Source organism: Saccostrea cucullata, unplaced genomic scaffold, assembly GCF_032062105.1.
Source record: "Saccostrea cucullata isolate Sc308-1 unplaced genomic scaffold, CSIRO_AGI_Scuc_v1 ctg148, whole genome shotgun sequence".
NCBI classification, from domain to species: Eukaryota; Metazoa; Mollusca; class Bivalvia; order Ostreida; family Ostreidae; genus Saccostrea; species Saccostrea cuccullata.
The window spans coordinates 56,344-71,449 of NW_026931262.1; the positions used below are offsets into that span (position 1 = coordinate 56,344).

A 15,106-nucleotide genomic window follows, 5' to 3' on the forward strand; every position below is an offset into this window, starting at 1 on the left:
CGAGAAATACCGGAAAAATCCGTCGTCAATTCTGTGTATGAATAATGGACTTACAAAAAGTATAAAACACGTCTGTCAGCATTTGACTCAATGATAAATTGTATTTGCTGACAAGGTCATTGTATCGACCATAGAACTTACTTAATGATTACTTTAAATGAGACTGCTGATATTCTTGTTTCATCAACTTGTTTGTCAATAATTTATCTTGTTTGTTAATTAACAATGCGTCGTCGATATATCTAAATGTCGAGTTGAAGGCCACACCAAGTGTTTTCTTCTTTTCAATAATTTATCTCGTTTTAGAAATCGTTCATACGTAGACCATGCTCTTGCGTATCGAATGCAGAGTGGAATTGTTGTGACACATTCATTGACATCGGTCTAAATAAAGATCTTGATAAAGTTATTCTGATTTTTAAAGAGAGGATAAAAAAATTGTTTGTTCTGTTTTAAAAAAGGAAGAAAAGAAAAAAGAAAAAAACAAATTTGAAATATTTTATGACGCGATTTGACCCCACAGGTGAAAAAGAAAAATTCTTAAACCTTATTGCACATTTGCATTATCTTATTCCACACTGTGTTCATGACCCAGTAAGAACTTACATGGCCTTCCTTACTTGCCTTAGTCATGACATTACTGTCTGATACACCTGTTCAAATTTGTCAAAACCCGTATACATAACAATCTCTGCATGCTAACTTCATTGTATAACAACACGCTAAAACTTTCCTTCTTTTTTAAATTTATTAAAAAAGTTTTTAATGTGAACATTGATTGTAGTGTCTAGTTTTATTTACATTTATTTATCATATTAATGCTTTATTTGATTTGAACCTGTATTCAAATATGATAATGAATTCAGGCGATCGACAATGACAGATGAGTAGTCATTACCAAAACAACTCAGGCCCATCATTTCTGTTTGATAAAAGTTTCTGTGTTTGAAGTCTGAACCAGTCGACGTACAGATTTCCGGATAACAGTACCGGTTATTCACAATCTTTAATTATTTCTATCTGCCTTCACATTCTTGTCCTTTGTGGGGTCAAGAAAGTCTTTTCCAGAAAAATCCGATAGGTTTTGGCAATCCAGTAAAGCAGAATTAGGAACCTGAAAAGTAATTATCTCATCTTAGTCATTTGTCAATTCAAACGTCAATTGTGAAAATGATGGTGAACCTCGAAATTGGGTTTGAATACTAAAAAAATGGAACATTTAATGTTAATTTCTATCCTTTTTGTGAAAGTTTAAAAAATAAATAATTATTGAAAACCTTGGATAGTGGAGTGTATCTTGGAAATGGTCCCGTCAAGTTTTCCAGCGGGTTGTTGGTAGCTTTGTTGTAGGCCATGATAAACAGCCATCGTCTGCTGGGACTGTTGTTGTGATCACTCTTGTGGAGGACGTTACTGTGCATGAAGAAAGCGTCGCCTACAGGTAATTTATTGTTGTACTATTAGTAGGAACCTCGTGTACGAAATGACTATAAATTCATTTCAATCTTATTTTAAATTTGAAGTATATTTTTTCTTGAAATAAGATATCTTCTTAAAATTCATTTTTTATTCTATTGTAAACAATTTTGGTTAATTGTGCAATACATGTTATCCGAGGAATTATAGGTAAGAATGATAACCGATATATTTATTTGTATTCCGTTTTTGCTCTCTAATCACATATAATGATCTACCAGGCTCCAGTTCTATGTATTGCAGTGGGAACTTCTTCCTCAGGTGTTCTACTCTGTCGGGATCAGCCGCTGTTTGTCCCGCCACAGGTACATGATCTATCCGACCCACGTGATGAGACCCGGGTAAAACCTGGCAAAAATAAACAAGTGTTTGACAAATAAAAAAAATCAAACAGATAATCACGAGCTTTTCATTCAAAACCACAATAAAAAATATTCATACCAGATGCCTAAGTCATTCCAAACTAATTCTTAAACATTGTAATAATAATTTTCTTCACTTTTGAATTGTTCGTTTAGAGATATACATGAAACCTATCTAAAGGAGCACCTACAACTGATTGGTGAAGAGATGCCTTCCCAAGATCTGGACCAGCTTTTGCTCTGGCACAAACATCACACTCTCTACACCAACGTTAAATGTCTGAAGACATACCAGGCCAATATACCCTGCGCTTAATAGACTTAATGGTACGTCTCTACCCAAGTGACCAGCAGTTTTATTCTCATAAAGTTCATCAAATATATCGTAGATCTAATATCTCTAGGAACAATTAACAATAAATACTTCTTCTCAGCTAATGACTACAACTTGTAATACAACAAGTTTTCTTTGACTTCAAGAGATTCCCGTAATCTCCAGTATGTTTTCAAGTCAGAAAAAGCATCCAAAACAACATGCCTAGGAGGTTTAACATTGCAACTTTACTTTAATCTAATTATTTGCCGTTTTGTAGGTTCTTCTTGTTGCCGAGTTTATCAACTGACCAAGTATCCAACCAGTTACGTACAACATCATAACTATCATCACAATTATCATCATCAGAATTGTGGGACCCTGACTCCGCCAAGTTGAACCATTGGTCGGTTCTCACTGGAGCAACCTAAGCGAAGGACAATAATCTGGATTCTTTAAGCTCTTCAACCACACAACTGAAGCATGATCCGTCCTAACCGTGAAATGTCTACCCCAAAGGAAATGTCTATACAGGCCAAAGAAAGTAACTACTGCCAATATCTCCTCATAAGTGGTGCAGTATCTGACTTGGAATTCATTCAAAGTCCTACTAGCATGAGCGATGACCTGCTCACCATTTTGTACTTGAGAGAAAACAGCACCTACATGTAATCTTGTCAAATTTGCATCTGTGTCTAAGATGAACTCTGAGGTATTATCAGGATAGGCTAACACAAGAGCTGAACAAAGGAGTTCCTAAAGTTTCTCAAATGATATCTGACAATCAGAAGTCCAACAAAATTTCTTCTCTTTTCTTGTCAAATATCACAAAGGTGGGAAAAAAACTCGAGAGTAAACCATCTTTAATATCCTACTAAAACTTAGGAAACTTCTGACTCCGTGACATTACTAGGAACAGGCCATTTTTTAACTTTTTCGATTTTACTGGGATCACACTAAATTCCTTTATCAGACACCACACGGCACTTCTCTCTCAAATAGTACACAATTAAGAGTTTCAAGGTCATATTTGCTGACCTAAGTCTATCAGACACTAGGTCAAGTTTTTTTTCAAAGCTTGGTCAAAACTACTTCCAAACACAATAATGTTATCTAAATAACATTACCATTTCTCCCATCCGACACTTCTAAGAACTAACTCAATTAACCTCTCATAACACCTTGGGGCATTACTCATGCCAGAGGGCATTACTTTAAACTGAAACAAGCCCAAATTATTTGAGAAAGCTGTTTTAGATTTTTTATTATCTGACATTTCTATCTGTCAATACCCAGAAACTAAATCTAGTGTACTGAACCAGGAAGCTCCAGTTAAAGAATCAAGTGACTCATCAATGAAATATGTGGATATGACGAACGGTATTCAGGCTCAAATGTCCATAAAACAATACAAAATTGGATCAGAGCAAATGGACCTCGAAATCAACAGAGGTAGAATCAGGTAATATAGAGGATTGATCACCCCCTGTCGACCGGCAATGCAAGGCAATAAGTGTTTTTCTTCACAACCGAGTTAAGTTGCTTATACTCCACACAAAATCTCCAAGAACCACCTTTCGTATCAATTAACAGCAAGGGAGGTAACCAAGGACTATCATTAGGTTCTATAACTTCATTATTGAGCAGCTTTGAAATCTCTTTCCCTACAATTTCTCTTTGAGCATAAAGTAGTCTACGTGGTGGAATTTTAATAGGCTTAGAACATGTAGAATCACCAGTATCTATACGATGTTTCACAAGATTTGTTCTAGAAAACCTACCATCAGGTCCGACAAAAATATCCTGATATTGTATCAGTAATTCTAACAACTGAGATTTCTCTTTTTCAAATAACCTCTTACAAGACCTATCAAACAGAGATTGCAAATGTTCAGGGAGTTCTGAAGAAACTAGATCACTCATAGATTAACCAGACTCTACTATGTCAACTTGCTGTACAGAAGTCACTGTTGTGTGTTTATTTTTCCTAACAGCCTTGTCTGAAATATTTACAACTGAAAATAAAATCTTGTCAGGATTAACTAAGGTTCAAGCAATATAACATAACAATGCATTATAAACATAATTGAAATTATTATCTATAAAAAAAAAATTATACCTTCAAAACAACCGGACAAGCAAAAACAAAAAAAAGGGAAATGAAACAGATTCAGCATTATATAATTGTACTTTTTAGATCAAAGGTTGTACTATATATACTAGATATTGAAAAAAATGGTTTAGAAGTTTGTAGAAAAACTAGGTACACTTTCAATAAGATTGCTCCGTCCACAGACCATTTAACAAGGTCCCAATGTTCCATTTTAAAAATCGTGAATTTATTTTCTTGGATTTTTCTTTTGTTTTATAAAAACTAAAAGGCATGACAATAAATTTCATTCATAATTAAGAAATATACATGTACCTTGCCCAAACATATATAAAAAGTAACATTTAAAATTATCTATATCCCAAGCTCTTAAGGTGTACATGTTCAGTGCATTGTACTTTAAAAATCAATAAACCAGGTCACCCCACTCGTCAACTCCATCTTTACCTTGCCGGTGTATTAAATCCCAAGTCTAATATCTACAGTAATAAAGTTGTTATCTGTACAAATAATTCTAAGGCCATAATAAATATATTCCTAGATTCTCATCCCCGCCCGCCCCGATTTTTTACTCCCGCCTCGATTTTTTTTTTCTGTTTTTCTTCGTCTTAATTCTGATCGGGATCGGTATTCAACTACCATTCAACTTTCGTTTTATATCCCGTGAATGTCAGCATGATTTTGACAGCTGAAAAGATGGTAATTGCTATAATATAATTATGTTAAACTAGGGTCATTGGTTCTGAAAGATTGATAATGATGTGTAGTAAAAGATAAACGGACCTCTGCCATGACTTTTATTCGGGTATTATAGATAAATCTGCACCGAATGAACAGGTGAATAAACAGGTTGGGACCAATCGCCCAAATGAGATATAATAGTCCATTTGGGATATAATATATCAAATGGGCTATAAAGTGCAAAAATTGAAAATTTTTATTTTGGCAATCAATATCATAAATCCGCATCAAAACAGTTAAAAAGGAATAACTTTTGGTAAGAATGTTTTTTCTGAAACCCTACACATGCTTTACAGTTTTCAGATTGATCCCCAGAAGTTTAGGAATTTTTTAGTGATCAATTTCCTAAACAATGGGCATAAAGGAAAACTTGTCAACTAAAAGTTATTCCTTTTTAAGTGTCCTGATGCGGATTTATGATATTTATAGCCAAAATAAAATTTTTCAATTTTTGCACTGTAAATTTACAGCCCATATGGGATATTATATCCCAAACGGACTATTTTATCCCATTTGAAACATTTAAAACTATCTATATCCCAAGCTCATAAAAATTCAGTGCATTGTAATTTAAAAAAATAAACCAAGCACCCCCTCGTCAAGTCCATCTTTTTCAAAAAATTCCCAAGTCTAATATTTACAGTAATAAAGTTGTTATCTGTACAAATAATTCTAAAGGACATCTTTGCAATATTTTCTATGACCTATGAGCACATTTTCTCTTTCTATAAATTGTACATGCATTTTTGTTCCTTATTGAGTAGGATATCTGATGCAATTACACTTTATCACCTTTAAATAAAAGGGTTGATTTACATTGTGATAACAGACAGGACTTTGCAGTCCCAAGGAGGTAAGACATGTTATAACATTTAAACATATTTCGTGAGGAACAATTTTCAAAACAGGTAAACTTAGAATTTATTGTGTGTTGGTGAGAGCCCATCTCTTTCCTGAACACTACTAACAATTTTATCCCACCGATCTCTCTACTTAACAATAGGCCCATGGGCCTCAACACTCACCTGAGTAACTTTTGCAATGCTCTTCTCCACCAGATTTTCCCCCTTTGTAGTACCTATTGTTGCCAAACCCTACCCCCAGGGGCAATAATTTATTTAAAAAATTTAGAATTCATATCAGCTTTTCTGTCCCAGTGGTTCTTGAGAAGATTTTTAAAGATATTTTCTAATTGGATTAACTTTTGTGGCATCACCCTACCCCGGGGATCAGAATTTAAACAATTTAAAATATACACCACCCAAGGATGCTTTCAAATAAGTTTCAATTTTTCTGATTCAGTGATTCCTGAGAAGATTTCTTTAATTTCTTTTCTTGAATATTTCCCCTTAGAAGGGAGCTTAATCCTTTATCTTAACAATTAAAATTCTCCCTTACCAAAGGAATGCTATGTACCAATTTTGGTTAAAAGTGACCCAGTGAATCTTGAGAAGAAGTTGAAAATGTGAAAAGTTTACAGACGGACAGACGGAAGTACGAAGGACAACGGGTGATCAGAAAAGAGCACATGAGCTTTCATCCCAAGTGAGCTGAAAACTTGAAATTCACGTGATGAAAACAAACTAACGAAGACATTTTCCAAACATGGGTCAAATGTTTTGACATTACGTCATTCAATATATATTCTCTTTTAGATTTGTATACTTGTTAAATAGTTTTGACAAATGGCAAGAACTACGAGAGGAAGTACTGTATACAGGGTTATTTTCACACTTTCAAACTTGCAAATAATTTTGCCCCATTTTAAATTCGCCAAGCAATAGTTTTGTTTAAGAAATTATACTGTATTCTTTGAATTCGCCCCGTTTTAAATTCGCTCAAATGAGGGTAGGGCGAAAGGGGCAAAAATAAAACAGGGGCAAAATTTTCCCTGTATGCAGTATTAACATGTGTACATGAAACTTAATATTGAGATAACAAACAGGATTCGAATTCAAAAGTCCATTAAACTTAACAAAATAGGAGCAAAACAGACAAAGGCCTTCTAAGCATCAGAGGTGGGATCAGGTGCCATGGAGCAGTGAACATCCCTTGCCAACTGGTCACATCCGACGTGTGCCCCTTGTAATGTTCAGGATAAGAAAAGGAAAAAAACGTAGACAATTCAAATAATGGCCTAACAATCAGTATGGAAAAAGTCAGTCAGCATTTAATGAAAGATTATATTTGCTGACTAGATCATAGAACTTATGAAATGATGACTTTAAACGAGACTGAAGATATTCTTGCTTTATCAACTTGTTTGTCAATAACTTACCTAGTTTTAGATATTGTTTATCATAAAGCTTTGTTGTTAGATAGCCATTGTCTTTTCCAAGTAAAACATCCAAATATGAAAGAACTCTCTGGTATCTTTAAATCCAAGATTATCAGGTCAATCGTGTCGACATAAAAATTGGAATTACCCTATCCATTAAACACCACTGATGTTTTGGAGGTCTATGTTTGCTCTTTTGCTCCGGTAATTTTTGTCACATTTTGTTTAATAATGCCTAAAATCCATTTATTAAATAAAAAGTGCATTAAAAATGCGATGTGTGTTTAATCTTTATTCATGTTTCACGTGTAAAATGCATTTTCTGTTTCTAAAAGTACATGAATCTATGGAATCAACTAACATAAAAGAAAATCATTTGAAATTTAACATTTCAAATAATTATTTTCATCTGTAAAAGAAGCAATGGTATTTAAAGTTATTTCTACGATGTCATTTAAAGAAATAGTATAAAATAAAATTAGAACGAATAATCTCATAAGGAAAGTTGACATCCAAATATGAAACAAGCTTCCGTAAGAAATCTCTCTCAGCTTTTTGCAGCAATAAATATTGCAGTTTTGAGCAACATCCAATATTATCAGCACTTTATCTGTTATTCAAAACAAACACTAGAATAGAGGCTAAACGAGTGAAAACATAAAAATTGGTAATAATTCCCTTTTAAATTACCGAAAAAGGAACTGTCTACATTCAAACATTAGTCTGGTGTGATAAATAAGGCCCTCCATAACTTTGATTTATTTATTTTGATTACAGTCGATATTTGCATAGTGAAAGAGAAAGTGAGTTAACAGGCCAAGTACAGCATAACACAGTAAGTAAATGATGTAACGGTTAAGCTGCTATACAGATCAAAACTAAGTCTACCAAATTATACATGTAAACATACGTATTGATATCGCCATTAAGTACGAGTATTCGTGTATATAAGTAATGTTTATATAAGATTATGCTGCGGCGTGATATAAAACATGGTTGTATCTAAAACTGGTCAGTTTTAATGACATTGATCAAAAATTGTTGCATCTTTATCCTATGTGTCTTGGTGAGAAAATGGTCCCTTGTATTTATATGCTGAATAATTTCCTACACAACAACCTAATTTTATTGGCAAAAACTTTTCCTAATCGTAAATTGATCAAATCACATATCTTGTGTTTCCCATAGGACCACGGCTAAATTAGTAATCGGATTCAATTCCCGGCTGCGCCTAAGTCGATAAAATTTGTTCATTTCGACAAGCGCTCTCTGAAGTGAAATTGGCGGGTATTTTGGAAGAAACCTACAAACTGAAGCCCCATAAAAAGGCAGACAGTGGTATAATAAATATCACTTGCAGCTCAGTAACCTTGAGTGCCGAATAAAGATCAAAATTTGTAGCCCTTCGCCGGTATACATGTATGGTGTCATCTATATTAAAGTGAAAAATTCCTAAACTTGACATTTAACAATAAATATTCAATCAATCAATCAATAAATCAATACACCTACCAGTAAATCCCCTAGCAATATCTCACCTAATGGAAATTTTTATAAATAAAATAAATTGAATTTTAAAAAAATCATCTGAAAAAAATAACGTCACTCATATAGGAGTTACTATAGAGAGAAAAAAATATCCCCTTATTAGATGTAAAAAAAAAAAAATCGTGCAGTTTTTGCTTTTACAAACAACATAATTATACATTTCAATTCAACAATTGTTTTTAAAAGATATTAAAAATGCGTTATGTCACAAGAAGAGGTAGTTACAAAAGACATACTTTATCTTTATATCTTCAAGTGTGAAGAATAAGCATGACAAACTATTTAAGCGTATTACTGTCATAGGCTTGTTGTTCGGGTTAATTTAAATCATTAATAATTATGAACAAGCAATTCATAAGTATTCACTTACTCTATTTATATTAGTCATTCCTTTTCATCTATTAGAAACATACAAAAAATTTGTTTAGAGGAAATTTGTGTAAATAAGATATATCTTGAAAATAATGACAAAATCATTTTTTATTTTCTATTTAACATATATTAAACCGACAACATGATGCCTAGAGAAAAATAATACAGAAATATTTCAATAACCTTATGTCTAAGAAAGGTCTTCTTTCTATTTAGGACCCCAAAATGAAAGCTACAAATTTCCACCTGGAAAACGTCACAGTTTCGATTTTCATTTTTTCTATAATGTTTTAAAATTCAAATTGGATTAAAAATTAAAAATCATTTATTTTATCAACTCTATTTTGTAGGATTATTCAGCCAAAATGAAAACTGTGACTTTGGGTGCATTCATTCTACTAGCTGCTCTTCCCACAACATTAGCAGCCGAGATTATAAATGCGGTTGAGGTTAAAACCCCATCAGGATGGGTCAGAGGTTATGAAGAAAATTATGATAATGGCCAAGTCTACAGGTTTATAAAAATTCCATTTGCAAAACCCCCACTTGGAAAACTCCGCTTCCAGAAACCCCAACCTATAGAAGAATGGGAAGACGTTCAAGGAATATCAGATGAACTCGGCCCATCATGTTCACAGTGGCAATTTCCTATGCCTGGAATGGACGATTTACAACAAGATGAGAATTGTTTACATCTGAATGTATACGTTCCTGGCAAAGTATCGAAAGACAGGGATCTTTCCGTGATGGTTTGGATTCATGGGGGAGGATTCATTTTTGGTGGAGCTAATCAGTACCATCCTCAAAAGTTAGTTTTAGGTGGTGACGTCATAGTGGTAACAATCAATTACAGAGTGGGATTCCTAGGTTTCCTTACACTGAACGACCCCCTAATGGCGGGAAATTATGGCCTTTGGGACCAAATTGAAGCCCTCCGATGGGTTCAAAATAACATTGGAGCATTTGGAGGAAATCCAAACTCCGTCACTATATTTGGAGAGTCTGCTGGTGGAATGTCTGTCAGTCTTCTGACTTTAATTCCTTCAAACAAGGGTTTGTTCCAGCGTGCTATTTCACAGAGTGGTGTTGCGACTTACCCTGGCATAATTACAAAGAAAGAATTAGAAAAAGAACGCGCCGATCAGTTTCTGGAAAGAGTCAACTGTAAAGATAAAGGAGATATTTCTGAAACATTGAAATGCCTACAAGACATCCCGGTTGAGAATATAACAAATGCTTTTACATTGGAAGAATTGCAGCCCTCATTAAACACGTCAGTAAATACAGCAGGCTTAACCCCAAGCATTGATGGTGAACTAATTAAGAAAAACGTAGCATACCCCTGGTCAGTAGATGATGAAATTTACAGTGTCTTCCGCTCCGTGGATTTCATGTCAGGGACACTTGATGGGGAAGGAAACCTGGTTTATATGCATTTAAATGACGAGATTCAAAAACATTACGAATTCAATGTTACAGAAAAAGTACCATTACGTATTCTCTGTGAAATCAGTGCTCCGGTTTATGTAGAACAAGTTGCCGGCAATGTCCCCGAACTAGCGCAAGAAATATGTGATTTTTACACTACTGCAGAAAGTGTTGATGCTCAAAGTAATAAGGTTTGCGAATTTGGTGGTGATCATATGTTCATTGTACCAAGTAACATCATTCTTTCGATTCATGGCAAGAATAACGAAAACGCTAAATCTTTTCAATATTTGGTTACAAAGCCAAGTCCCGTGCCATTTGGAGGAGACCCACCTGTTTGGTTTAAAGGGGCAGGGCATGGCGATGAGGTATACCTAATGTTTGATTTCCCAACCATACATTTCCCAGAAGAGAAACGTAAAAACCTGGAAGAAACGAAGAAGCTTTCTGACGATATGATAAAGTATTGGACCAATTTCGCAAAGTTTGGGTAAGAATCATTGTTCGTTACAATACTACTACTATAGTACTAGTATGCAGAATTCCAGTTAGTTTCTTTATGTAAGTATAGAAAAAAATCGATTAGCAAACACAAGTATCTACATGACTAGAATTTTTTGTTATTCCTCGTTTTTATGAGAAAAATGTTAAAAACAAATATCAACTTCATATATAAAGCATATCGACCTTGGTTTTCATGTTTGGTTGATAAGACTTTCATGAGTCATCATTACATATGTTTGTATTTTGATATATTTGCATAAAATTGTAAACCTTAAAGCATGATATTACATGTAAAATTAAAAGAAGCGAGCATTAATTTGGCAGAATATTTTTCATGAACTAAACATAACTAAAAAAAAATTAATCTTTCCAGTGATCCAAATGATGAGAGTTTACCAGAATGGCCGCGATATGACGTCAACAACAAACGTTACGTCATATTAGATATTCCTATTACTACAGGAGAGAATTTGAAACCAGCAGCTACTGCTCTACTGAACAAAATAATTGAAAAGGGACGACAGGGAATAGTCCACGATGAAATATAACTGATGAGCAGCTATACGAGATACAAACATTGCTCTATGTCATAAATGTGACATTTGAATGCCTCATATTATGATTTGTGACGCACTTAATTTGTTTGTGTTATACTGCAATGTGAAGATATGCTAAACTTCTCCTAAAATAATGTATTTATGTGTTATATGTTTAGTAATTAATGTTGTAGAGTTTCTCTTCCATGTATATTTCAACAGTGAATGAAATACTGTTGATCCACTAATGTAACGTTGAGAATGCCATGCCTTACTGAGAGTCCAAGGATAACAGAGAATTGTACTTAAATCATAGCACGCATTGTCCTATGAAATGTTAAATTATTAAGCTACATGTATGTTAGCTTCCTGTGATATTTTTCGGATAAAGAAGTAAACAAGTTGTGTTAATTTATTTGGTATTACTCGCAACACTGTACATAGAAAAGGTTTTGGTCAAAATATCGTGACATAGATTGGTGTATATACATGTAACTATAATAATGCCAAGACACAGGACTTCTTAATAAAAGTAAAAAAAAAAAATCAAGTCATTTTTTGTTAATTCTGTTATTAAAAACACTTGAAGGCCGAAGGTGAATTTCCTTTCTCTGGAAAATATTTTTGCAATGTTTCGACATTTTAAACTTACTGGGGCTGAAAACTCAAATGATATTTTTTTATCACATTTTATCTGTCGACATCGTCCATTCTATTCACATTTTCAGCTATTATCCAAGGTTAACCAAACTTGCCATAAGCATCCGGAAATAAAGAAGATTCAAGCTTGTTCAATGGTAAGGACATGCCCTATTCCACGCGAATATATTCAAGATTTAGTGGAAATTAAATGACATCTTGTTAAATTATTTTTCTTCAAAGGAACGTTGATACTTTTGTTAAAGCTTCAGGATGAAGTGAAGATTCATTTTCTTTTCATGTCTTGAACCCTGTGGGATAGGGGGGGACTACAATTATATATATAGTTGATCAACTATTATATACAGGTATGGGGGTCTTTAAAAATATTCTTCTCATGAACTACAAGGCCGAAAGAGTTGAAACTATCACATAGTGAACTTTCAAGTTTGTTCAAATCGTGATCCGTTCAAATCATGACCCTCAGTGGTAGGGTTGGACCATAATGCGATGGGCGATCTGTTTATAATGGAAATGTACAGAAAGTCGTGAAAATCTTCTCAAGAACAGCAATCTCAGGATTAGTCATTGTTTATATGGAAGCGTTCTCGAGTAGTGTAGCTACAAGTTTCTAAAATCATGACCCCCGGCGGCAAGTGTGGAGTCACAGTGCACGGCAGGCGTACGCGTTGGCAGATAAAGAACCCTTACTGATCAATAGTTCTGAGTGCCGAGTAAAGGCCAAAATTTGGAGTTATTCATATATGTACTATTAATTGGGAAAAAACAAAAATGAAAATTCATAAGTAAATTGTATACAATTAATTAATATTACTTGAAGTAATGGAGAGTGGGGGAATTAAAATTATCATTAAATTTGGTGTACCTGAACGCAGCCATTTTCTTTGGTACACTTATCTAAGGACACCATCACACTAACAGCGTCTGGGTATAGCAGACCATTGAAATACCAGTATCTATAAATAGAAATTCAAAGTTAAAATTTATCAGTAAAATAAGTATGAACTATAGTATGATTACTATTTTTCACACCGACCTTGTAGAATAATTTTTTTTTTTTGGCTTGTTTGTTTTGCATGTCAATTTTGTTTCTTTATTTTTTAGATTATGTATATTATCAACATGACTGTTTTATTTTGCTTTACATTTCCCTTTTTGTTTGCTTTAATTCTGAACGTTTTATTATACTTTAAATACTTGATAGTTACCCATAATCTTGGTGCCATTCAAACCCCCCTCCAACCAGCGGGTCCTTCATAATCAGCTTGGTGTGGTAATGGTAGACTTCCCCTCCCAGAAGCTGCAGTGATAGAGCAGACAAATAAATATATCATACTGAAAAATCTTCTTCTTTTTTTTTCTCGCAACATATGTTTATGGGCATTTCTGCTTACAGATACATGTAATATATATCTATAAACTATCACACCATGTGAAGTGTACTATTTCATAATAATTACTACATTATTTTAAATCATAAAGCTTATACTTTCTCGGCAGTGTCGACAACTTTCTTGCATCTGGCCATCATCCCAGTGACGTCAGACCCCGGATGTAACCACAACATCATTCTGGGCATTCTCCCTGTATGGTCTGGAATCTAGTGGAGTAAAGATTCTTATATTAATGTTTTATTTGTAATTATTCATATAATGGAACTTGTACGTCGAACATGAGGAAAAATCGAAGTTCTTTTAAATTAAATAAATTAAATTAATTTTGAATCAAAGTTTATACAAAGCATTAAATTCTGAATGAAAGGGAACTCTAATTGTTCAGCCCCTTCAAGGAAAATGATCAAGAAAAAAATAGTTAGGGGTAACAAAAAACCTTCTCAAAAACCACTGGAGCAGGAAAAAGTTAAAACTTATATACTTAGTATGTGGAATCTTTCAGAGTGGGGTAAAATAAGGAACTCACACCTGCAATTTGAGCATGATCTTTGGAAAACGAACTCACAGGAAATTAATTCTTTTTAAGATATAATATTTTAGAAAATCATTACCAATTATTCCATTTATATCATACCCCATAGCTATACTTCTTTATTAGGTCACTCTCTTGTAGCATCTGCTCTATCTTTTGAATTTCTTTTTGTCCAAACAAGCCCCTTAAATATACAAATACCACAAGACTCATTGCAAAAACTGATATCACTTCAAATAAACATGATTTTTGATGTGATGCTAATAAACATATTTAATGTTTTCATTTCTGTTTTACAGCTACCTTTGAATCAGACATCCCGTCTCTTTAAACACGGACACTTGCTTCTCTGTTACACCACATTCCCCCTCATTACACCGAAAATCAAATCCTACAAGGTGGTGTGGTAACAAATTACATGTATTTGTAAACTGCAAGCATGCAAATAAAAAATTAAGAAAAAGCTAACGACATACATGTACATGTACACAATGAAAATAAATAAAATCGCTATATGAGTACTGATTTCATTTATGACAAAACACGTAATCTCCTAGACACTTCACTATGCAATGCCCAAAAAAACAGTCTCATGCAGTTGTAACAGTTGTAAAATATTATTTTACTTTAAGCTTCCACTGATAAAATTTTAATGTATTGTAGATAAAAGTTGACTTTACCTGTCGACATGTTTATGGAGTTTACATTAGCCTGATAGCTGGTGGCTTTATCAGTTCAGTCCTGGTGAAAATGACCGTTATAGTCTCTTGACTAGCATGATGAAGACAAACAAAGTTCAAATTTTGTCAAATGATAAATGAATGACAATACAGTCATCCTTATCCATGATTA

The 15,106-nt window shown here is 33.7% G+C and overlaps 2 protein-coding genes across 2 annotated transcripts; one reads left to right on the plus strand and one right to left on the minus strand.

Moving 5' to 3' along the window:
• Positions 1–560: 560 nt before the first annotated feature.
• Positions 561–15,106, minus strand: LOC134232023 (L-proline trans-4-hydroxylase-like). The gene is made up of 9 exons (XM_062713999.1): positions 14,935–15,106; positions 14,558–14,645; positions 14,357–14,438; positions 13,818–13,928; positions 13,537–13,628; positions 13,194–13,284; positions 1,695–1,824; positions 1,278–1,435; positions 561–1,114 (listed from the first exon to the last, which is right to left on the minus strand). The coding sequence occupies exons 1-9, from the start codon at positions 14,942–14,944 to the stop codon at positions 1,007–1,009; spliced, it is 870 nt and encodes a 289-aa protein (XP_062569983.1). The 5' UTR covers positions 14,945–15,106; the 3' UTR covers positions 561–1,006.
• On the plus strand, positions 9,524–12,071 carry LOC134232003 (bile salt-activated lipase-like). The gene is made up of 2 exons (XM_062713944.1): positions 9,524–11,118; positions 11,506–12,071. Exons 1-2 carry the CDS (start codon positions 9,566–9,568, stop codon positions 11,678–11,680), a joined length of 1,728 nt encoding a protein of 575 aa, XP_062569928.1. The 5' UTR covers positions 9,524–9,565; the 3' UTR covers positions 11,681–12,071.